Raw genomic sequence first — 23,581 nt, 5'->3', positions numbered from 1 at the left:
ACCGTTACATCGTTCAAGGACCAAAACTGCATTTGTTCCTCATTGTAAAATCAATTAACGTCGGCTTATCGTTTTATGCTACTATTCTAGCCCAATGACGGAATTCTTTCGGAATAAATGAACTATATTACACTTCTGCAGCAGAGCAAGGTGAAGAAGTCTAAAAAGAAGGACAGCTACCACTGAAAGAATACAAGAAAAGACGTTTCGGCTCCCCTGACAGGAGCCTGGGTAACATAGAAAGCAAGGAGGTGCGATACAATATTTATGAGCAATGAGCAGGTTGTTATCCCAAGGTTAAGAGTTTAGGGCCATACAAAATTCAGCTTTGCCCATATTGGAAGGCTTGATCATTTTATCGTCAGGGCATGCAGGAGAAGTTGACGCAGCCTTTACCTACGAGGCACCGTTTCGCTGATTTTATGGCAATTCTCAACGATCCTAACGTCGACGTGGCAAGACTATAGCGAAAGGTTCTTCATTTATGTCTGGCTTATCGCTATTTCTGCCTTCGTCACCTAAAGCTGTGCATTTACGGTACACAAAATGTTGTAATGGTCGCATTCTTCCAAGAAAAACTGCTTTTTGTGTCCGCTTGATCTTTAGAACGAGAGTATCAATTCTTCTCAGTCATTCAACGGACTAGCCGAGAGCTGCATATGGACACTCCGCCGTCAACAAAGGAGAACAAATGTTTTGTGCTTCGTGAACGTATTTGTAGTCTCTGCTTCATCGCCTCCTAAAAACCCTCTTATCCGAAACGATTTCCTATGAGGTGCAAAATGGATCACACTTTAAAGTCGGGTTTGTTTTCACAGCACTCTTTATTTCCTTTGTCAAAGGTAGATCCACTGATGAGAAATAAACACCATAATCAACGTAATTTTAATACAGAACTGTAAAGCCTGAGGGAAAGCGCGTTTTTGGCGCTGAAGAGTACCTGGCACTCGATAGGGAACAAAATATTTAGCTGTGTGGTGTATTACCTTATGACAAAAAAAACGGCTGGCACAATGGCGAACATTTCCAGCCATTAAAATGCTGCAAATACAATGCCGGCTGAATAATTACTGCATTATAATACGCCAGGCATATCTTTTTAAGGTAGTGCAGCAATTATAAAATTCTCTATTTGGTGCCTTATTGCCGACGTAAAAAGAAATAGAAAAACGCAGGTAATTGCATAGAAAAATGCTTGCTACGCAACAAAACGCTCCATTCAAATTTTTGCTTTAGACGTAAAAATTCTCGCTTGAATGCTAACTTGGTCTTCCCTGTCTGAATACGAGTGGGAGTGTGCTGCATGGCTTTGAATTATGCAATCCGCCTTAGGACTGCGAAAGCAGAGGAAAAGAAAAAGTGACACTATTTTCCTGTGCACGATCAATGCACACCAAAACCAAAAGTGACAGGCGTTATTTTACTCGTTTTCCACATAATTACAGTTAACAACGCTACTTACGGCTCCCGCGGGAATCGACAGCTGTAAAGGTATGAGAAAATAACAGGCTATTGTCTCGCATCACATCAATTTATTACCTTAAAGACTTCGCTTACGAGAATTGTATAAAGTGCGGTACTAATGACGGCCAATGAGAATCATTGTGTTCGTGGTGACATTGACCAGCAACTGCTTTCATAGATTCAGGCGAATATGTGATTGTCGTGACATTGCCTGGAATTAAAGTTCACGCATTTATCAAACAACCTCGCGAATTGCTAGAACTTGAACCGTCCGGCCAAAAAACATATTGTTTCGAACCCCATTGTTCCAACACCGAAGAAATAAAATTTAGTCACAAGCACATATGCGCCTGAATGAAAACAACACCACGACGTGCTTGTTGATGGACGAACTTTCGGTCACCTAATCTTATGCGAAGGCAACGTTTTGGTTGTTGCCAGCAATAAGTCCCGTACGCGTGGTTGAGGAATTCTTGATGAAAGGAGACAAATATACTGACTGACAGAGAAGGGGAAAAAAGAAGCCCGAAAATACATGCAAAATTGCCGCACGACTGGCCGCTCGAGGCAGTTTGCGTGTATTCGCGGGCTACTTTCACGCTCGGCTAAATACATTTATGCAGTACGCATTGAGCGACAGAAAGCTGTATCGGGAGTTTTTTATGTTGCCTTACAATTTTCTCATTGACACTTTTCATGTAATTATAATACTTGAGAAGTTGATAATTATTGAATACTAATTATGAATTAGGCTGAATGCAGAAACTCATCTGAGTATCTCAAATAGACGGTAAACAACATTTTCAAATCATGGTGCATGAGAGTCGGGAAACACTGTATAAACAATTACCGCAGATGGCACGTTAACTTAGCGTCAGATAGGGGGATATCTATTTCATCACAATGTAGCACGTGCTGATACCACGTGCGCTTCGCGAAGTTGAATGAATTAAAGAAATGAATGAAAGAAAGCACGTGAAATAACCTAGTCTAGCGTAAGTGTTCTTCTGTGTGTGTGTGTGTGTGTGTGTGTGTGTGTGTGTGTGTGTGTGTGTGTGTGTGTGTGTGTGTGTGTGTGTGTGTGCGTGTGCGTGTGCGTGTGCGTGTGCGTGTGTGTGTGTGTGTGTGTGTGTGTGTGTGTGTGTGTGTGCGTGTGTGTGTGCGTGCGTGCGTGCGTGCGTGCGTGCGGGGGGGATTAACACTACGTTACCGCACAACGACGGACGCCCCTGTCGTTAACTCAAGGTGGAGGCCGGCAGATGGAGTAGCACACTGCGGAATAGAAGTTACATAAGCAGGTATAAAGTGCTTTGTCCCTATTTAAGTAACTTCTGTCGATAACTTTCTTTCCTGGGTGCATCTCAAACATTTATTTCGTATTTAACATGCGGGGAAGAGTCTTTAGTTGCCGATGCATACCGTCTAAAGTGCTTAAAATGCACGGCAAACACGTGTATATACAGGTTGAACATGCGGAAATACATCACGAGAAGAACCCGTGAGCTAATGACAGAAATCGAAGGATCAAAGGGGAAGAATTTCACAGGAGTCAATGCTCACTTGGTATGTCACCATACATTCCATGCGCTCCAGTGCTGGTGCCCGCGCCTTCGTCGCCTGAAAGCAATGATAACCGCCGCCGGTGAAGTGCAATTCCGTAACTCTTAAATTCGCACAACACCGGTACCAGTTTCAAATGAAAGAATTAGGGGGTGCTTTAGAGCATTTCGAGTACAAGAAATATCTTCTTTGAAAGTTCACATTTCCACCCCACAAAACCCTGCGTATATTTTTGATACGATGTGTTCCATAACACACAATGCTGATTTACTCGCGGGAAATAACCAAGCCCATAAGAGCGTTCTTGATCTTCGGGGGCGAAGTTTCGGTCGTGCTAAATTAGGTACTTTAGTTTTAGCTGAACAACATTTTTTCCGGCGAATGTACTCTCCATGTGCAGAAATAAAGGTTAGCAAGACGTTCTAATTTATCGTCATGTGGAATGGTGTTTCGACTTCGTGGGAATAAAGTGCAGCACCAGTGTTATATAGGGTGTCCCGGCTAACGTTAGCAAAGCTGTTCACGGAAAAAGAAAGGATTTATAAAAAGGGGGTGTAAGGTACAATCAGAAGACCTAATATTTTCGGTCGTCAATGGTCTGACAACCGAATACTGTAGGTATTTTAATTTTATCTTGCAGCATGTTTTCTTAATAGTTTTTTTTAAGCAGTCTGGCTAACGTTAGCTGCTACACGTGATATGATTGCGCAGATAAAATTCTGCAATCAAGCATTGTTCTTTGACATGTGGTAGGGCCGGAGCCGTCAAATCATTAAAGTGTACGCTTAATGGTCGTGTCTTGCACGTGTTCTTTCGGCGATGCACCCCGTTTTCGACGAATGCGCAACGTCACTGCTATGCCAGGTAACAGCGGGAGGCTCTATGAAACAATCAGAATTCCGATTTCTCGGTCAATCTTCAATGGTCAATCTTCAGTGACTAAAAGGCAGCCCTACAATCTGTGCTATCAGCTCTGCGTCGCGGGCCATACGAACAGCTCGTATTCGATATTAGATACTTACTCCATACATCACAGGAGAAAGGACACCACGTGACGTTTCAGTGGCTTCCAAGTCACTGCGGCGTCATAGGGAATGAAAACGCCGATAATGCCGCTCGGGCAGCTCTTGACGACACACAGGAAGAGGCCATACCGCTCTCACGGTCCGACGCAGCCAGCAGACTTCGAGTGCCTTGCACAGGAGATCACGCTCTCTCTATGGTGCACACCAAGCAGCCAGACCAACCGGAGCAATCGTCAACACCACCTGCCCTCTTTGATGCATCTCTGTATGCCAACTGGACTCCGCCGAAAAGAGGCCACTATGCTTTATCGCTTATGGCTAGGGGTGGCATTCACGAAATCTTATTCATTCCTCATTGGAATGGCCGACAACGCTTTTTGCAATGCCTGTCTTTGCGAGGAGACGCTAGAACATATTCTATGCGACTGTCCTGAATATAATGTTCCGAGACAGTCCCTGGCGTCCGTTCTAGCACACCTGGACAATCGACCACTGTCAATTGAAACCATTCTCACGTGTCGTCGACAGAAGACATCGCAGCTGAAAGCGACGAAGGGACTGCTTAGGTTTTTAAAGGAAACGGGCTTGGACAAGCGGCTATGACAGTGATGTCACGTACCACGCAAGAGTGACGGACTGTGACTGACGATGTGTGTGCTGTGTACGTTATGTGCTCTCTCTCTCTCCTCCCCATCTTTCATTCCCCCTCACCCAGCTCCCATGTGTAGGGTAGCAAACCGGTTGTCCTGAACTGGTTAACCTCCCTGCCTTTCCTTCTCCACTCTTTCCTTCCTTCCTTCCTTCCGATTTCTCGAAATGTCTATTGTTAAAAATATATAAAATTATTTCACTGTCAAATTGCGTTTTAAAATGTCATATTGCAAAATTGAGGAACGGGGGATTTATTTTGCATTGGTTATTTACATTGTTACACTCTTTTTCGTCAGCGTCCCTGGGGCGCATAAAGCGGGGCCCGTGCTATTGCTGGGATCAGCCACTCGGCAAGTGGACCGGAAAGCACAAGAAGAATAGAAAAAAAAACATCCTTACCAAGTGCGGTTCCAGGAGCTAATGCTAGACATAACGCAGCGCAAATTCATAGTGCATCTTATTTCAACTCTGCATATTTTTTCTAGGCTTCAAGGGTTTGGTTCGTAAACGTTACTGTTGACGATAGATAGCTTATGGAGTTCTTTTTGCTAGAAGCGGCTAAGTCTGTCGGCATATGAAGTGGATGTTGCGAGTTGTTTCAGAGAATAGGATGAACTAGACAACTGAAATACGAAATGAGGCCCTATCTCCCAAATCAACACTGGTCCAAGAGAGACACCGTTGAGGAGGGTTGAGTATTTAGATCCCATGATGCGCTTTACTGTGCAAATAAATATAAATACGCAAACAATATTGCCATCTGCATTTATTTGACTTCTACCACTACAGCTACTAGAAAACGGCGGCTTCCAAAAATTCACCCTACAGAGGCCTGCTGCGAATGTTTGTTGTCCTAAACTGAACCGAAACCCGCCAACTTGATTGATGCGTGAAAAATGGAGCCAGAACTAACCGCACAAATAGGTAACTAGCCGTTTCAAAATAAGGCCCTTGCAAAATTTATATGGGTTGTCTGAAAACCTAATGTATGCGAGGTATTTTATACTTGAGCCCTATTCCCACAATAAAGTTCCTTAGTTATGCGTTGATATCTTCAAATGTCACGATACAGTTCCTTGAAATTATGAAGAAAATGATGATTAATTGTCTATAGCAATACCGTCTGTATAGTGCGATAGTTTGCCTCAGATTGAAGTATTCTTATAGTCACTTTTGCGCATATAAATAGGTTTCATTTAAAATACAAATGCTGGCAAAAGGAAAAATATGCCGTAGTGTTGTGTTGGAAAGCAAGACACCATTAATACACTTCGAAGCGTGGCTGTATGGCTGAGTGGTTACGGCGATCGCTTCGGGATCTTGTGTACGCGGGTTCGAAACCCGCTCTGGCTACGTTTTTTTTTTTTCTTAATACCACTCTTTTCCCTTTTTTTCTCTCTCTCTGTTTGCCAGCGCGGTCGCTTTAACCCCGGCGCCAAGGCGGCAGCCGTGGTGCCGGGAGCCGACGCGAAGCGGCGGTCGTTGGGGTGTTGCGGAGCGCAGCGTAGCAACACCCCAAATAAAAAATACTGCTCCAGTCAGGTAGACTGCTCCCTCCCTGATAGTGAGATTATATTTGGATCATCAAAACAGTGATGCGTTTATAATACCACCGATCCCAACAGCAGGCTAAGCACTACCAGCCCAGCGTTTTCTCCGTCAACGCCTCCTCCGGTCCAACAGCGGCGGCTCGAAACATGGTACGCGCGAGCGGCGCAGCGTGGCGCCAGCAGTCAAACGCTGTACCTACTAGCAAATGGAAATACGCGACCCGGGCAGCATTGCATGTGTAGCGTGCGTTGGAAAATGTGGCCCGACTATTACTAACTGATTGAACAAGTGTGGTGTGAGCGCGCACAAACATGAATAGATCACACTGAATGACTGCAGACAACGGCTGTCAAAACGCTGGCAGCAAGCGCATACGCCGCAGCAACGGGCGAAGGTACGTGCGGTCTATCGCGTCAATGGAAACTGAGCGGCGAATGCACGGCGCATAAAGGTCAGAGCCGTGTGGAGATAAGCGACGTTGCGAGCGAGCGACGAGCGCGGTTGTTGGCAGAGTAAAAGTGCGCCCCCCCCCCTCCCCGCTCCCTCCGGCGCTGGCTTCCCGCTTCCTTGCTTGCGCGTGGGAGATTGAGTGCGTTCGCTCTCCGTGATAGCGCGCGTCCCCGCACGCTTCGGCTCGGGCATACGGCGCGCGGCGAAGATTTTATATATAGGGAACCTCACGGCGACGGCGACGGCAACGGCGACGGCGACGCCGACGGCAGAAATCCGTTTGAAGTGTTCATATAATAGCTATCGCAATAAAAGAGAGCGCTTCTCATCTCGGCATTGGGTTCTAAGCCTATCGACGTACTTAGTGGGCGTCGTGCCCCGCGGAAGGTGAGCGAGTTAATCCACGCGGAAGCGATTACCATTTTCGAAGAATTTTACGCACTCACGCCAAATGAGATATCCGCAAGCTTCAAGTTCTTTACCCGTATTCAAAGGGAAGAGGAATCGGCTCAGCAGCTTGTCGTGGAGCTCTGACGCCTGGCTGATAAATGCAACTTCGGGACCATGTTGAACCGCCTGCTGCGAGACACGATGGTGTGCGGAATTCGCAGCAGTCACTTGCAGAAGGCACTGCTTTCTCAAACGAAACTGACCTTGCAGGAGGCAGAAAATATCGTGCATGCAGCAGAGGCTGCAGGACAGGGTGTTCAGCTTATGAAGCAGACGCAACCGAAGGAAGAGCCCGATCTTCACAGACTAGCGGGTGATAGACGGCAGCGACAGGCAGGAAAAACCTGCAGTCAGGCGAGTGGATCGTCGAAAGGCTGTCACCGGTGTGGAAGCCGCGGGCATGGTGAAGCGACTTGTGCCTTTAAACACGCGAAATGTTTCAGCTGTAGGTAAAAAGGGGCACCTAGCTGCCGTGTGTCGATCTAAAGGAAAGCGACCGCAGCGGAGCTTGGCGCTGAGCAGCGGCTCAGTGGAAAATACCGATGCCGAGCTCTCCGCACAGTTGTTTACACTAAAGCCAGAACCAACCGCAGACAACGGACTCGTCAGCCCGCTACGACGCAATTTTTGCTTGGGTGGAGCCGACATCGTGATGGCAATTGATACCGGATCACCCGTCTGCGTGGTGTCCCGGGACGTCTACTGCCAACATTGCCCAAGCTGGCCCTGCCTTGAAAAATCCAGGTTGAAGTTGTCCTGGTACTTGGGTCAGTTGCCTTTAGCTGGGAAGCTAACGCTCCCAGTTTCATACCGCGGCACGACTATTACGGCGTCTCTGACCGTTGTTCGCGTCTCCACACCGAGCCTGTGCGGCCGTGACCTCATCCAGGCACTGAACAACGAAGGGGCTGCGGTTTTGAGCGTGTCCAGCATTAAGGGGCAAGGGCAAAACTTGCAAGCGATTCTGTGCGAGTATGAGGACGTGTTTGGACCTGAACTGGATCTGTTCAAGGTTCCGCCTGCTCATCTACACATGACGGAGGATGCGTTTCCAAAGTTTTTCAAAACCCAGGCCACTTCCCTATACAATGCGAGAAAAGGTTTCTAACGAGCCTGACAGGCTTGTTAAATCCGGAGTACTGTCCCCGGTGGCTTACTCGTGGTGGGTGACGCCGATAGTTCCTGTAATGAAGAAAGACGGAACAGTCCGTTTGTGTGGTGATTAAAAACTAACGGTAAATGACAGTTGTGTGACAGAGCAGTACCCACTCCCGGTAATCAATGACCTCTTTGCTGGCCTGCACGAGGGTGACGTTTACAGCACATTGGACCTTCGAGACACCTACAACCAGGTTCCCCTGGAAGAGCAGTCAAAGACGCTGACTCTCATTAACACACATCTGGGATTATTCTGCTTTAATCGCCTGCCATTTGGTGTGTCTTCTGCCCCAGCTATATTTCAGTGAACAATGAACAGCGTGCTGAACGGGTTGCCGGGAGTTCAGGCGTACTTGGACGACGTTCTGGTTACCGAGAAGGGGAATGACGGCCGAAAGAACCTCAAGGCAGTTCTCCAGCGTTTCCGAAAGTACGGCGTGAAGCTAAGGAAGGACAAGTGCATTTTCAGGATGCCTGAGGTTTCGTACCTTGGCCACAAGATCAGTACGGGAGGGCTGCACCCTCTCGAGAAGAGCATGGACGCTACCATGAAGTCGCCAACACCCAAGAACGTGAGTTAACTGCGTTCTTACTTTTACTTACTATTACAGCAAGTTTCTTTCCAATATGGCCAGTCTGCTGTCCCCGCTATACGATTTGCTAACGAAAGAACGCCGCTGGAATTGGGGTTCTCAACAACGGGAAGCATCTCAGAAGTAAAAAAAATTATGCAATGCCAAAATGCTTACTCACTTCGATCCCTCACTGCCGCTGCGCTTGGAGTGCGATGCCTCACCGAACGGAATCGGAGCTGCACTGTCCCATCGCATTGGCAATGTTGACAAGCCTATAGGTTTTCGTTCTCGCAGACTTGCCAAAGCGGAAAGAAATTATTCACAACTTCAACGTGAAGCGTTGGCCCTAGTGTTCGGGGTATCAAAGTTTCGGGACTAGCTACTGGGAAGAACCTTCACCTTGATCACAGAACACAAGCCGCTGGTGGGTATATTTCGCGAAGATCGTGTCACGCCCATCATGGCTGCCACAAGAATTCAAGCGTTGGTCCTTGCTGCTGGGAGCATACACGTACAAGATAGAGTAAAACTCTGGCTCGGACAACCTGAATGGAAACACACTTAGTCGGCTTCCTCTAGAAACCACTGAGGACACATCAGAGAAGCTACACGAGTACGTGCACTCGCTGCCGCAGCTGGATGACACGCCCCTTTCTTCGCAAGCAATGAGACAGTTGACCGAAAAATATCAAGTGCTTGGAGATGTCAAGTCCTACGTGCTGCATGGTTGGCCAAAGGAGCGCAAAGCACCCGATCCGTGGTTGGAACCATACTTTGAAGTTTGCACGAAAGACTGAGCTAACGGTTTACGAAGGTCTCATTTACTGGGGTCACATAGTCGTGATTCCCGAGGTTGCTCGTGGTGACATGCTGAAACTCCTGCACGAGACGCACCAGGGAATGTCTGCAATGAAGGCATTGGCCCGAACGGTCGTGTGGGGGCCCGGCATCGACGGAGCTATCGAACAAATCAGTAGGAATTGTACTACATGCATACAAGCCAGCGCAATGCCACCGGCAAAAATACCAGTAAGCTGGCCACTAACACACGAGAATTGGTCACGTGTACATTTGGATTATGCCGGCCCATTAATACCACCATGATCCTAGTGGCTATAGATTCACATTCGAAATGGATTGAAGCAATTCCAGTGCGTCATGCCACAGCGGAATCGACAGTTACATCCTTGCGGGAAATCTTCTGCAGGCTGGGCATACCAAGAGCCATTGTGACGGACAACGAAACTCAGTTTACGTGAGAGACTTTCACGAAGTTTCTGGCAGAAAATAACATCAAGCATTTTCGTACGGCTCCACATCACGCCCAATCAAACGGACTTGCTGAACGCGCCATGCGGACGCTGAAAGATGGCCTCGAGAAGGTTCGGTCAGGTTACTTGTCTAAGCGATTGGCTAAACTGCTCTTTAGCTACCGTAGAGCACCCCTTGATGATGGACGATCACTTTCTCAACGCCTTTTGGTATATCAAATCCGTTCTCGGTAAGACACAGCCTTCCACCGCCCGCAACCTTTCCTATCTGTCAACAGGCAGATCAAGAAAGCAAGCTGAACCCGTGCACTCCTGTTTGGGCTCGCAACTTCGGAGAGTGAGAAAGGTGGCTGCCAGCCACCGTGAAAAGAAACAAGAGGATCCCGAATGATCACCGTTGAAACGGCAGAAGGTGAGCTTCAGCGTCGCATGGATCAAGTCCGTCCTCGATACAGTCGCGTGCCGGCAAAACTTTCGCAAGATCAACCAGCTGGTGTGCCGACGCTACCAGAAGAGGCTGAACCAGCTGTGCTTCGTCGATCGCCCCGTATAAGGAAAGCCGTACAGCGGTACTCACCTTAAAGGAGGGAAGAGTGCTGCAAAGTGAAAGTGTTATCGAGGACAGAAAACCGCCTTCGCCGTGCCGTCAGACTGACGTCATCACACGCGCCATAGCTGCGGGATAGCGCCTTTAAAAAGGGCTGTCACGGAATAAACGCGCGCAGTGTTCCCGTTCTTGTGTGAGCGTTCTTATGCTCCTGGTCGTGTGGCCGAACGTCGTACTGGCCCGGTAGCAAGCTATAACACTATTGGTCACGGTTGTCTTCTCACTTTAAATGATAACAGCATATTTGAGCTCTTACATGAACACCTTGTCGCACAGATTTAAACTCCTAAGAAACCTCACGACACCAGCAACACATAACCATGCCACCCGTAACTGGTCTCTCTGCCACCATTAATGTGTTGTGGGAAATTGCAGTCCTACTAGGAACCTTTACGCGCGCGTATTTTGTGATCTTCGCACGGCCCAAAATAAGTACACTATACATAATATTTTAAGTGCTATAAAGATAATTAGCCGCTAGTGCTTTTAGCGCAGGAGTTGGGACTTCCTGTGGCCGTAAAGGCGTAAAATTGAATCAATAAACGTTTTATTGGGCAAGCGATGGATCTTATGCTTAATCGCACTTTACACAGTGCGAATTTACTTGCGATTTCGCAAGTGTAAAGTGCGCTTAAGCGTAAGAGCCAACGCTAGCTCTATAAAAGGCCAATGCGGCTTCGGTCTCTTCGCATGTGCGATTTTTTGACGCTCGATCCTTTACAACTTCGCACATGCAGCGTGGATGAAGAACCGATAAAAATGCGGATCGTCATACACGTCACAGTCCCTTTCTTGCTTCCTTTTTGTTTTGATCCCGTAACGAGTTCAAAGGTGAAAAACGTTTTAGGAGAACAGTGTACAGCTGGTTATTGTTTTCGTCGAAGAGGGCTGGAAAAGCATACCCCAAGAATGATTCAGTCTTTCACTAGGTGGTCGTAAACTTAAAAATGGGAGCTGCCGCTATTGATGTACGTGTAACGGCATTACAAAGTTCGCATTTGCTAAAATCGCTGCTGCGAAAAACGCAGTCCAAAACCGCAGCGTGTGAAACAGCCAGAACTTTGCGAGAACGCACAGGGAAGAAGTTTTCATTTCTTGTGTCGTGTGTGGGAGGAATGGAGCAGAATCTAAGACTGGTGTAAGAGCCAGGCGTCCAGGATTCTATGGCAAAGGCAAGCAGATAGCGTGATCCCGATGAATAGCGTGATCGATGGTCCTCCGAGAGCATCCGGACGCCGTATACACCTGTCGAACAAAAATTTCCGAAAACTTCGCCTTCCCCGTGCGATCGATAAGCGCATAGCATGCACACGTTGCTCACCAAAGTAGCCGCGGTTGTAATACATCTCAACGTGGGGTCGACACGTGGTATTGAGGGTCGCCAGGACGTGTAAAAAGACGCTTCAGGTCAAGGGACCTAAATGATGATGATGATGTCCTCAGCACATGGCTCGTACCCACTTCGGGGGATTGGCCAAGAATTGAGCACCTCAACTTTTAGATATGGATTCTGAAACTACAGTTAATGGGAAATTTAGTAATCAGAACAGGCAGATTAATTTTCCTAAACTGCATAATTTATAATAATAATGCCATGAATTTCTTGACCATCTTCTATGCACATGCCACGTATATTCGACATCGACAATGCTGCTGCCGCTGGTCATGCGGCTAATGATGATGAGTATGCTGATTATGACATTCCCTGTTTAATGGCACAAACTCACTGTGGGGAAAAGGGCGTGAACCAGATGGCAATAATGACAAAAGAAGTAGAGAAAAATGCGCGTTCCTGCTTCTCGCAGTTCTTCCTCTATTATTATTAGTTTTGTCTGTCATTGCCAAGACGCCGAAGTCATTCGAGTAGGTCCTGCAAAACGGGTGTGAAAGTTTCACGGCGGCATGTACAGAACGTCGTTCTCCAAAAGTGGAGAGAACGCCCGTAAGTCGTGTTCGAGTTTATTCGTTGAAAAGCTTTGGTTAAACAAAAACAGCGCTCCTATCAGTCAGCTCGCCGTCGTTTTACTAAAGCGAGTGGCTTTCATTTGCAGCCCTTTTTCACCTCTGGACTCCGATGGCCGGGTATCTTTCTAGGGCGAAAAAGCAGAGCGCGCGACGGAGGTCGCATGAGCCGCCCACTGCCAGCCCCGCCAGGAACCGCCACCTTCTCTCATCCTTCCCTCATTGAGCCGTGCTACCGTTAAGCCTGCATAAGTACGTATGTGTTTCTTCTTCACCTCTACCTTATGAGACATTGAATCCAAAGCATTGGATTCGATGACTTACACGTCTTTGGCGCTTCATATAAAGCCAGCCAGCTATCATTCGACGTCGTGCATCCGCTTATTTCTCGGGCGAAATTCGTCCAATAATTTGGCCGTTATATCTCAGGTTTTATCTTACGGAGATTGCTGGTCGCCTGGCTTCTCTTCGAGTGGCCAGTGTGGGAGGTCACGCGCTGGGCGTCACGTGCGGGTCAAGTGGTAAAGGTCCGTGGAATGTCGTAGGCGCGGCATAATTTAAATTGTGAAGGGAGTGACAGCACGGATGGACAGACAGAAAAAATGGCTGCGGCTTAGCTCAGCTAAGCCTGGATATGCAAAACGACAGCTTTGTTTAGCCTGGTTAAGTCTTGGTTTCACTCGGTTAGCCTTTGATATAGCTGTAATTATTATACTTAGGGATACATTCATCGTTAAGCTAGGTATAAATTATAAGCCGACGTACTTAGATTTAGGTGCACGTTAAAGAACCCCAGGTGGTCGAAGTTTCCGGAGTCCCCCACTACGGCGTGCCTCATATTCAGATCGTGGTTTTGGCTCGTAAAGCCCCATAATTAAATTTTTTAATTATAAGCCGACAAGTCCAAGCGTTTTCGAGCCGAACGGCTCGCTCTTCCTCAGTCTTGGACGCTAGCTTCGCGCGCTTGGCATTCCGGACCCTCTCCAGTGAAGCAGCTTGCCGGGCGATATCCGCGGGGTGGTCAGACGCCACTTGCCGACGGCAGCTAAAAGACTCCCACTCCCGCGCAACTCCCGCGCAAGCTTTCGCTTTAAAACTTTATTGTAAATTGCCGCAGTTTCGCCCGAAAGGCGAACCATTGATTGCGATAGCAAATTAGTAGAGAGCTATACGGAGTAGGGATAGTAGTTATATCGGCTGCATAAACTTGAACACATTCGCTTACTAACTGAATTAACAAGCGTGGTGCCAGCACGCACAAGCAAACATGAATAGATCACACTGAATGACCGCAGACAACGACTGTCAAAACGCTGGCAGCAAGCGCAGCTGCCGCAGCGGGCAAGGGTTCGTGCGGTCTATCGCTTCAACGGAAACTGAACGGCGAATGCAAATGCACAGCGCATACAAAGGTCAGAGCCATGTGGAGATAAGAGACGGTGTGGGCGACCGCCACAGCGGGGCAAAGTACAAGCGAGTTGTTGGCAGAGGAGAAGCTGCCCCCCCCCCTCCCTCCCGCGCTTCCTTCCCGCTTTCTTGCTTTCACGTGGGAGATTGAGTGGCCAGTTCCCCTTGTGCCCGGTTGCAAGATACGCATTTGGTGCTGCAGCACAGCGTCGCCCCGCCTCCCTCCCTCCGTCTCATATCCCCACGGCCTTTCGCGCGGTGGTCGCGTTTGCTTTCCGCCGTGGGTTCACTCTCCGTGATAGTGCGCGTCCCCCGCGCGCTTTCACTCGCGCATACGGCGCGCGGCGACGATTTTATCGCCCTTGGACTTTATACGGAACCTCACGGCGACGGCAGAAATCCGGTTGAAGTGTCCATATAATTGCTATGGCAATAAAACGCACCTACGCGAGGTTGCCGGCCAGAGCTCTGGCCACCGGCACATTATGTGCGGTGAGGCGTAGCCTTTCAACCACTTCCAGGGCCTGCTGGCTTGCCCATAGTTGGTCGTGTAGATCCGAACTAGTCAGAGCGCTTAGCCATCGCTTCTCGAGAAGGGCCGATTCTATGTGGTCCTCTCTATATATTGTTCTGATCTCTGTGCATTTCCATAAGATGTGTGCCATGTCTGCGTGTTCGTGCTTGCAGAGCTTGCAGCTCGCTTCTGGGTATTGTCTGGAATTTACTTTCTTTAAGTCTACGGGATTTTGGAAGGTTCTGGTTTGCAACCTTCTCCAATCTGTTTCTTGAGATCTGTCTAGTTGTTTGTGCTGTGTTAGGTATGCTTCGCTTTGTTTCTTATAGTGTGTCAGTATGTCTTGGTACGTCCCCAGTCTGTCCCTGTTGTCCTGTATCGCTACTTCGTCGTCGGTGCGGGGTGTCGGGCCATCGCTGTCCGAGCCGCGGTAGGTTAGTTCTTGCGCGGCCTGTTGCGCCTTCTCGTTGAGGTTGGGAGGGGTGCTCGGGTCTTCTGGCTTACTTCCCCCATGTGTGCCGGGATCGGTGTAATGTATTTGGGTGTGATCCTGTTGTTCTTTGAGTCTTCTCCTCTGCGGTTTAGGATTTTGGCCACCTCGGTGGAGACCAAGCCCTTTGTGAAGTTCCTAATGGCCGTCTTGAAGTCGCTGATTATTGTTCTGTCTTGTTGCCGACCGTTGATTACGGCCCATGCGACTGCCGTTTCTTCCACTGGCTCCGACGATCTGGTCCTTACTGAGCCCGCCGTCACGGTCTTTCCTTTCCTGTCTACGACCACCATTGTGAAGTGGGAAGTACCCTTGTGCTGGTTTTGGGGGTACCGGGCGGCGTCTACAAAGAGCACCCCCTCCCGCGCGCCGTGGTTGTTGAGGATCGTTTCGGTGCGGCATTTTCTTCTCTCGACATTGTGCACGGGGTCAATCTCCGTCCGGGTGAATCGGCGTCTTCGGGCACTTCATTGCGTTGTAGTTTATGCCCATTTTTTCCATTATTTCGCTGCGCGCCTTGGTTCCGGAGACTCTTTCGAGTTGCGCTATCCTCTGTGCTTCCGCGATCTCGTCAAGTGTGTTGTGTCAAGCAGCCTTTCGCTTCTTCTGTATTGCGGGAGACCCAGTGACGTTCTGTACGCTTTTCTAATGAGGGCGTCGATCTTGTCTTTCTCAGCCGTGACGTGACTGATCACGAAGGCCTGGACGAGCCGTACGAGGTTTCTTTCTTTTATGTCCCTTCTGCTGTTGGAGACCCTCTGTAGTAGCCTAATGGTCGCCGTGACTTTCTTTTGGAGGCGGTTACGGTTTCCGCGTTTGTTCCCCTGGCTTCGATCCAGAGACCCAGGACTGTGATCTTCTGGACCATGGGTATCTCCGTGCCGTTTCTCGTGGCTATTCTGATACCCCTTTTTTGTAGTTCCGCCACGTCTCTGAACGGTGTGCCCAGCTTGCTGGGGTGGTAGAGTAGCAGTTCCGATTTCCCCTGCGAGCATTCTAGTAAGGTGCCCTCCAGATTATACTGGACTGCCTCCACCGCCCCTTGAAGTTTATTCTCCATCTCGCGCTCACTTGTGTCTTTCATGGTCCAAATCGTAATGTTGTTTGCGTAAACTGTGTCATTAATGTATTCTATTTGCTCCAATTTTTCCGATAGTCCGGTCATGATGACGTTGAAGAGCATCGGTGACACGACAGACTCTTGTGGTGTCCCCGTGCTGCCCATGTCCACTTGGATGCTCCGCTCCTCGTCCAGTCTGATTCTGGCCGTTCTTCCCGTAAGGAAATTTCTTATGTAATTGTACGTTCGTTCGGCCCGGCCATGTTGTGCGATTCTTTCGAGGATGGCCGCATGCTCGACCCTGTCGAAGGCCTTTTTTAGATTGAGTCCGAGTATTGACCTCAAGCCTCGCTCCGTAGTGTCTATGATTTGCTCCTTGAGTTGTATCATGGCGTCTTGGGTAGAGAGCCCTCTTCTAAGCCAATCGTGTTGCTGCGCTATACATCGTTGGACTTCAGGTAGCCGTTAACTTTGTTCAGTTAACGGCGCAGGAAGTGAGGGTGTTTGGCTGCATGTTCTGGATTTCTAGAGTTTTACCCGGCTTGGGGATGAGGATCACGTCGGACTTCATAAATTCGTCGGGTATCCCCGCGTTCCACCAGCACTCGATGTAGTCGATGAAGCGGCTCGTTGCCTGGTCGTCCAGGCTCCGGAGCATCGCGTTGGTCACTTTTTCGGTGGCCGGAGCCCTCTTGATCTTGATGGTCTGCAGGACCACCCTGATTTCTTGCTGGGAGAAGTCTCTGTTGAGGTCTTCGTTGGGAGAGCCCGAGTAGTTCCGGTGTTCGACTGCTGGGGGTCTCTCGATGTACAGCGGGACGATTTCATCACGCATCTCACGGATGTTTCCTTTGTACTTGTGTCTGATCTTGGTCATTTTCGCTTTCACCGCCGTCTTATTGCCCGACGGGTCAAGCAGGTGCTTGAGGATCTTAAACGTCTTGACGTGTTGATGTTGCCGTGCATGGCGTCTCACACTTCGTCCCATCCCTGATTACATAACTGAGTGCAGTGCGTTTCGATGTTCTTGCTTAGTTCCACGATTTTGCGCCTTAGATTTATATTGTGTTTTTACCCTTGCAGGCATTTCTGGATAGATTTTTGGCTTGTACGAGGTGCGCGAGCCTGTTGTCCATCCGCGGTGGGTGACCGTCGTCGTCGTCTTCTTCGTCTTTTCGTCGAGCCCCCAGTCGTTCCACTCCATCTCGGTCGTGGCGTTTTCTGCGTCTCGTAGGAGTTCCCCGCTCCATTCTTCTAGGTTTCTTATGGGACCTTGTTATTTTTCGTCTCTGATTTTGCTGAATTTGTGCCTTTCTACTAGCTGATCTTGTTTTAAATGCGAAGCATTCCTTGGCGAACATTTTCTACTTTGACAATATCAATCTATCTATATACCTAGCCGCCTACGACTTTGTGCTCTCATGGTCGTTTAGTTAACTTGGTATGTACCAAAATTAGCATGCTAGGACAAGAGTACATGACAAACATAAATGATATGTCATGACGTGAATGTCATGACATGCGTGTCATATAGGTCAATCATGAAACAGCCGACTACGGCTTGGTGCTCCCATGGTCATTTCGTTAACTTCATAGGTACCAAAATTGGCATACTATGACATAAGTGTATGACGAACATAAGTGATAGGTCATGACATAATTGTCATGACATGCGTGTCATGTAGGACGTGACAATGACCCAGCGAAGAAGATTTACATTCAAAAACCACTGAAATGGGTTCGGGCGTGGGTAATAGGTGAAGGAAACACTAAAGGATGCGGGTAGAAGTTATAGTCATGAGCATGACTCAGCAAAAATGACAATGACTCAGCAAAAAAAGATTAACACTCAAAAGCCTCTGAAATGGGCTCCTACGTGGGTACTAAGTGAAGGGAATCACTAAAGGATGATGGTAGAAGTGATAGTAATGACCATGACTGAGCAAGAAGGAGAATGACTTAGCGAAAAAAGAGTAACACTCAAACACCGCTGGAATGGGTTCGGGCGTGGGCACTAAGTTAAAGAAACACTCAATGATGATGGTAGAAGTCATAGTCATGACCATGACTGGGCAAAAATGACAATGACTCAGTGAAAAAAGACTAACACTCAACAACAACTGAAATGGGTACGGATGTGGGTACTAAGTGAAGGAAACACTAAAATATGCTGGCAGAAGTTATAGACATGAGTATGATTCAGCAAAATGACAATGACTCAGCAAAAAAAGATTAACACTAAAAAACCACTGAAATGGGTTCGGACGTGGGTATAAAGTGAAGGAAACACTACAGGATGCTTGTAGAAGTCTTAGTCAGGAGCATGACTCAGCAAAAATGACGAGTAAGCGAACAAAGATTAACACTCAAAAACCACTGGAATGGGTTAGGAGTTGGGCACTAAGTGCAGGAAACACTGAGACAATGGTAGAAACCATAGTCATGAGCATGACTCGGCAAAAATGACAATGACACAGCGAAAAAAGATTACCACTCAAAAGCCACTGAAATGGGTTCTGACGTGGGTACTAATTGAAGAAATCTCTAAAGGATGATAATAGAAGTCATAGTCATCACCATGACTGAGCAAAAATGCCAATGAATCAGCGAAAAAAAGTATAGCACTCAAAAACCACTGAAATGGGTTCTGACGTGGGTACTAAGGGATGGAAACAGTAAGGGATGATGGTAGAAGTTATAGTCGTAAGCATGACCCAGCAAAAATGACAATGACTCGGCGAAAAAAGATTACCCCTGAAATGGTTTCGGACATGGGTACTATATGAATCAAACACTACAGGATGCTGGTAGAAGTCATAGTCATGACCATGACTGAGCGAAAATGACAATGACTCAGCGAAAAGAATTGGTGTGGTTTAGCTTTGGTTAACCCTGGTTGATAGCGAAAGCATCAATGCCCTGGCTAGGCCCATTGTCGAGCTGTGGCTGCGGTGTGGTTTCGCAATGATATACACACGTGTTTGCAATGAATACAGTGTTTATTCATCATTTTATGCCTGTCAAGAGACTGCGGTGATCAGTAACGTTGTGATACTTGGTTACAACTCGCAGCCGGGCCCAACTCTACTCGGGCAACGGCGGCAATGTCTCCTTTCAGGGCTCCGTAAAGGCCTAAATATAGCCCGACTTAGCGGGAATCCGCGCACACGTTATGTCACATTGGCGAGAACAACAGCGGCTATAGTTCGACCGATGTTCGACGTACTGGCGCCGCCAACCTAACCGGACGCGCGGCCAATGCGCTCCGACACGCCCGGGATGTGATGATGCTCGCCCGCCCGCACGCACGCACGCACGCACGGACGCACGCACGCACACACACACACACACACACACACACACACACACACACACACACACACACACACACACACACACACACACACACACACACACACACACACACACACACACACACACACACACAAACACACACACACCGATAACGTCGGACTATAAACAAGCTTTAAAGGGCCCCTAAACCACCCAGAGGTCGAAATTTAGTTGTGGTGTTGCAGTTGTGCACGTAGCCGCGAGAATTTTTCGAAATGGTGCCTTAATAGTGGAGTTACACGCGTTTGATGATCGAAAAACGGCCCTCGCTCGTTTCGCTCTTTCCTTCGCTTCTCTCCTCGTCGGCTGGTCTCCCCTCCTCACCGAGGCAGCTCCTTCGCCGCTCGCCGGAGCAAGACGTGTTTTTCTTGGTCCCTTAATTGCGCCGATTTGTTCCCCTCCCACGACCACGCTCTGAGCGTAGCCCTTATCAGGGCTCCCAAGGGAATGGAACGTTAGGAACCTTAGCTCTAGCTGAGTTACCGTATAGCTAGGCGGCTACACTCATCATGTAGCCATCCAGCCCAGCACCCTCACGATGGGTGACCTCTCGGACGGCGAGTCCGGTTTCGCGCACAGCAGCACCCCCGGACGCTCGCGGAACATCGAGGCTCTCCTCAGAGCCACTCGACGGCTCCTGACCCGTGACCTGCACCCACCGGCTCTCCCGTCTGCATCTCAGAAGGTCGGAACAGTGGGTAAAAAAAATGCGCGCTGGCAAGCGCATCCGGCCTTCATCCAGACGCACCGGAGCCCCGACCCCTGCAACGGCCCGAAAGCGCAAGCGCCGCACAGTCGCCGCAGCCCCCCCCCCCCCCCCCCCCCTGGATGCTGCATCCCCCCCACCACATCACAAAGCCGCCCCAGTTTGAGAGAGACTGAGACCACAACCGGCGACGGCGACGACGACGGCAGAAATCCGGTTGAAGTGTCCATATAATTGCTATCGCAATAAAACTAAAATAAAATGTAAAAGATGACGAGACAATGACCACCAGAATGGTATGAGTTCAACCAAGTGGATGGCCTTTGTCTACAGACTAATGAATTTAGGCATAAAATTTAAAAAATGAGATGACGGCAAAATGTATTTGCAAAATGAGGCATAACAAAACGCGAGGAACAAAGAAGATTATAACTTGCCGCAGCTGGGACTACGTGCTTATAGCAGCCCAACACCATAGCCACTAAGCAACCCCGGCGGGTAGGGGGTAGCATGACGATGACGTTTTAGAGCTTTAGGACAAAGCGTTTACGCTTCAAGGAATCCGCACACAATTTTCACTTCGTTACAACCACCTCCATCTATCGGCGGTTACGCGGTCGAGAGCATTCAGAAAACCAGCGCTTCTCTTCCCGTCACGCGTCTCTCGCGCCACACAAATCCACCTCTCCTCCTTACCCACTGCGTCGCTCTCACCCCAACCGTAGACCACGGTCTGTGCTACATAATGGTACTGCGTGGAAAGCTTTGCAAGAACGCCTACCCTGGACAGGTAGAACGGGTCCTTCGGCTGCTTCTCGGACCGGTTCTTGTTTGAAACTAGGGAATAACTTGAGCGCCGCTCCCTCATATGGATGCGGCTCATGCGCTTGTCTTCCCCCAGTGCAGGGTGACAAACCAGAATATTTTCAGGTTACCCTCCCTGCCTTTCCCATCCAATTTATCTCTTCTCTCTTTCATGAGCTTGTGTCAATTGCCTGCGATAGCGCTACCTGTGGAGACGGATACCTTCTGTAATGGCCAAAGCGGTTGGATAAACATTTAGCTTGCTGTCCGAGTCCCTTCAGGATATTTGTGGACCTTGCCTGTCGAACGCGGGGGTGCTGAGTGAGCATAAACAAGCGTGAATAAGCCGAGCAAGCGGGAAACTTTTGCAACAAATCGCACACTTTTAGACTCCTGATGAACACCGGTAAATTGGGTGAATTACACCTTCTATAGCTGACATGACCTCTCTCAGACGTGACACTCCTGCTCGGATCAATGAACCTGCTGCCCAGCTATACCTCTACGTATGAGTGCCAGGCGCGAGATGATGTTTAACTCCAATTGCGTCATGCATGGCGCGAAAATGGCGCCGTCTGCGCGCATGACACATGCGTGATCTAGTAATCGTTCTTTTTTTCTCGGCACAACGAGACCAAATTATTGTGCGTGGGTATTGGGATTGCAAAGATATAAGCGAATAATTTATAACATGTGTACGTTACAAGCGATTTCAGCCAGCGACCACACCGAGCTAAAAGAGCTTTCATGTCAAAATTTGGCAGTTTCTCAAGCATTGCGCTTGAACTCCTCGGCCGGGGTTCTAACTGTACGATGGTACGACATGTTGGTGTGATGCTGCACGCAACTGTTGTTGGACAGAACGACCAGCACCCCGGCAGCTACCAGGTGTGTCACAACGCTCGCGGTACGAGCAGTGCCTCCACGGGAGGTATTCCGGCACGATCATTTTTGGCGACTCTATCGCCTGCGCCATCAGGTGCACGCTGATTGGCTGGTTGAGCAAAAGCGGATGAGATGATTGGTTTGTTGAGCACTGAATCACGCGAAGGCGACAGTATCGCCGAACATGATCGTCCGACAATACGTCACCGGTGTGGTTGGGGCGTCGCAGCTCGATAGTGCAAGAGATGAAACGGCCCAGAAACCGCCAGCGTTACTCAACACCCAGTAAAATATTGAGTAACGTTAGCCTGGCGCATAATGCACCTTACGCTCAGGTCAGTGCATACACAGCACAGCTCAGCAGTAGTGCTCGCGTGGTTAGAGCGTGCATGCGTACAAGCCTCATGCCAGCAGCGGAAGGACGGGGGAACGCGGTCTTCACTACGCCACCGAGCCGATGGACGGAAGCATTGACAGCGCGTTCACTTCGCTTGGTCGTTTTTGCGACTCTGATCAGATATCTTATTAACGTTATTATCTGATAGCTCCATCTGGTTTATTGACTAACGAAAATCGGGCACCTCAGTTTTCCCTGTCGTTGCCCCGCATTGCACAGCGAGGGTCTCGATTCCAACAGGTCCGATACCTCCGGGTATCATACCAAGGTTTATTATAAGCCTTCTGCCTGCTGCTGAAGTCCACGTACCACGCGACACTAGCGGTCAAAATACTGTGCCAAATCCACCACCACCACCATGAGTGGCGCTGGCTAACACTCTCACGGAGAGACCTTGTACACGTACATAAATACCCATGAAGGTGGACGTAGGAGTAGTCGTCGCCTAACTCAATTGATAAGGGCATGCGAGTGCCACGTAGCTGCACCAAACAACGGCATTGTTGTATGCCGTCGCTTGCACGAAGTCAGCCAATTTCTTTGTATTTCGCCTAATTAGATTATTAGTCATTATAAAATTAATCAAGTTCAATAAATATATTAAGAGCAAATATATAATTGAGAAAATGGTAGATCATCCTGAAAAATTCCCGATCCAGCTTTCGGTTGCTGAATACGCGCCGCATAAAAGTATCCTAACCCTTGAAAGAAGTCCGCAAAACAAAACAAAACAAAGAGAGAGAGAGAGAGATAAATGAGATGCGAAAGGCAGGGAGGTTAACCAGAAGGTAAATATGCAGTTTGCTACCCTACACTGGGGAAGGCGTAAGGGGAGACAGAAAGATAAAGAAAAAAACAAAAGAAAAGCGCGCGCGGCACCTTTGACGAGTTTTCGCGGTCCCATGAACCATGGTTGTGCGCAATAAAGTGTGGTTTTGGAGGAATAAAACTTCAGGATAGTACATGCACTTATTTATTTGTTTTATTGTTTGCCAATTTGTAAAAACAGAACAAAATGCAAATCCACTCTGATAAAGCCCTAAGTGAGGGTTGCAGTTTTACAAATAAAATACATTAAATGCAGTACATCAGACATATAAATAAATATATATATTTAGATTGTAATGAAGAAGACGAGCACAAGTACAAGGCCAGCCAGATCGACTGTTCAATGCCTCCAGTGGGCCAGCCGGATGACCAGTGCTTAGCACGAGTGTGAGCCGTTCGGACAACCAGCTGT

General features: G+C 48.5%; 2 protein-coding genes across 4 annotated transcripts in view; both read right to left on the bottom strand.

Moving 5' to 3' along the window:
* The window catches only part of LOC119455572 (uncharacterized), a 125,234-nt gene that overhangs the window by 37,266 nt on the left and 64,387 nt on the right, over positions 1-23,581 (bottom strand). For 2 of the 3 annotated variants that reach the window (XR_007467504.1, XR_007467505.1), the window contains exon 7: positions 3,025-3,081. The exons of the other annotated variant lie outside the window; for it this stretch is intronic. The gene's annotated coding sequence lies outside the window, so the exon portion shown is untranslated. The remainder of the gene's footprint in view (positions 1-3,024; positions 3,082-23,581) is intronic. 3 annotated transcript variants of the gene reach the window in all.
* LOC119456708 (uncharacterized) lies at positions 15,866-16,585 on the bottom strand. The gene has a single exon (XM_037718532.1). It carries the CDS (start codon positions 16,583-16,585, stop codon positions 15,866-15,868), a length of 720 nt encoding a protein of 239 aa, XP_037574460.1.

The sequence above is a fragment of the Dermacentor silvarum genome, chromosome 6 (assembly GCF_013339745.2).
Source record: "Dermacentor silvarum isolate Dsil-2018 chromosome 6, BIME_Dsil_1.4, whole genome shotgun sequence".
NCBI lineage: Eukaryota > Metazoa > Arthropoda > Arachnida > Ixodida > Ixodidae > Dermacentor > Dermacentor silvarum.
Note: the sequence above shows the minus strand (reverse complement) of the source record. Positions and strands in the feature narration are given on the sequence as shown.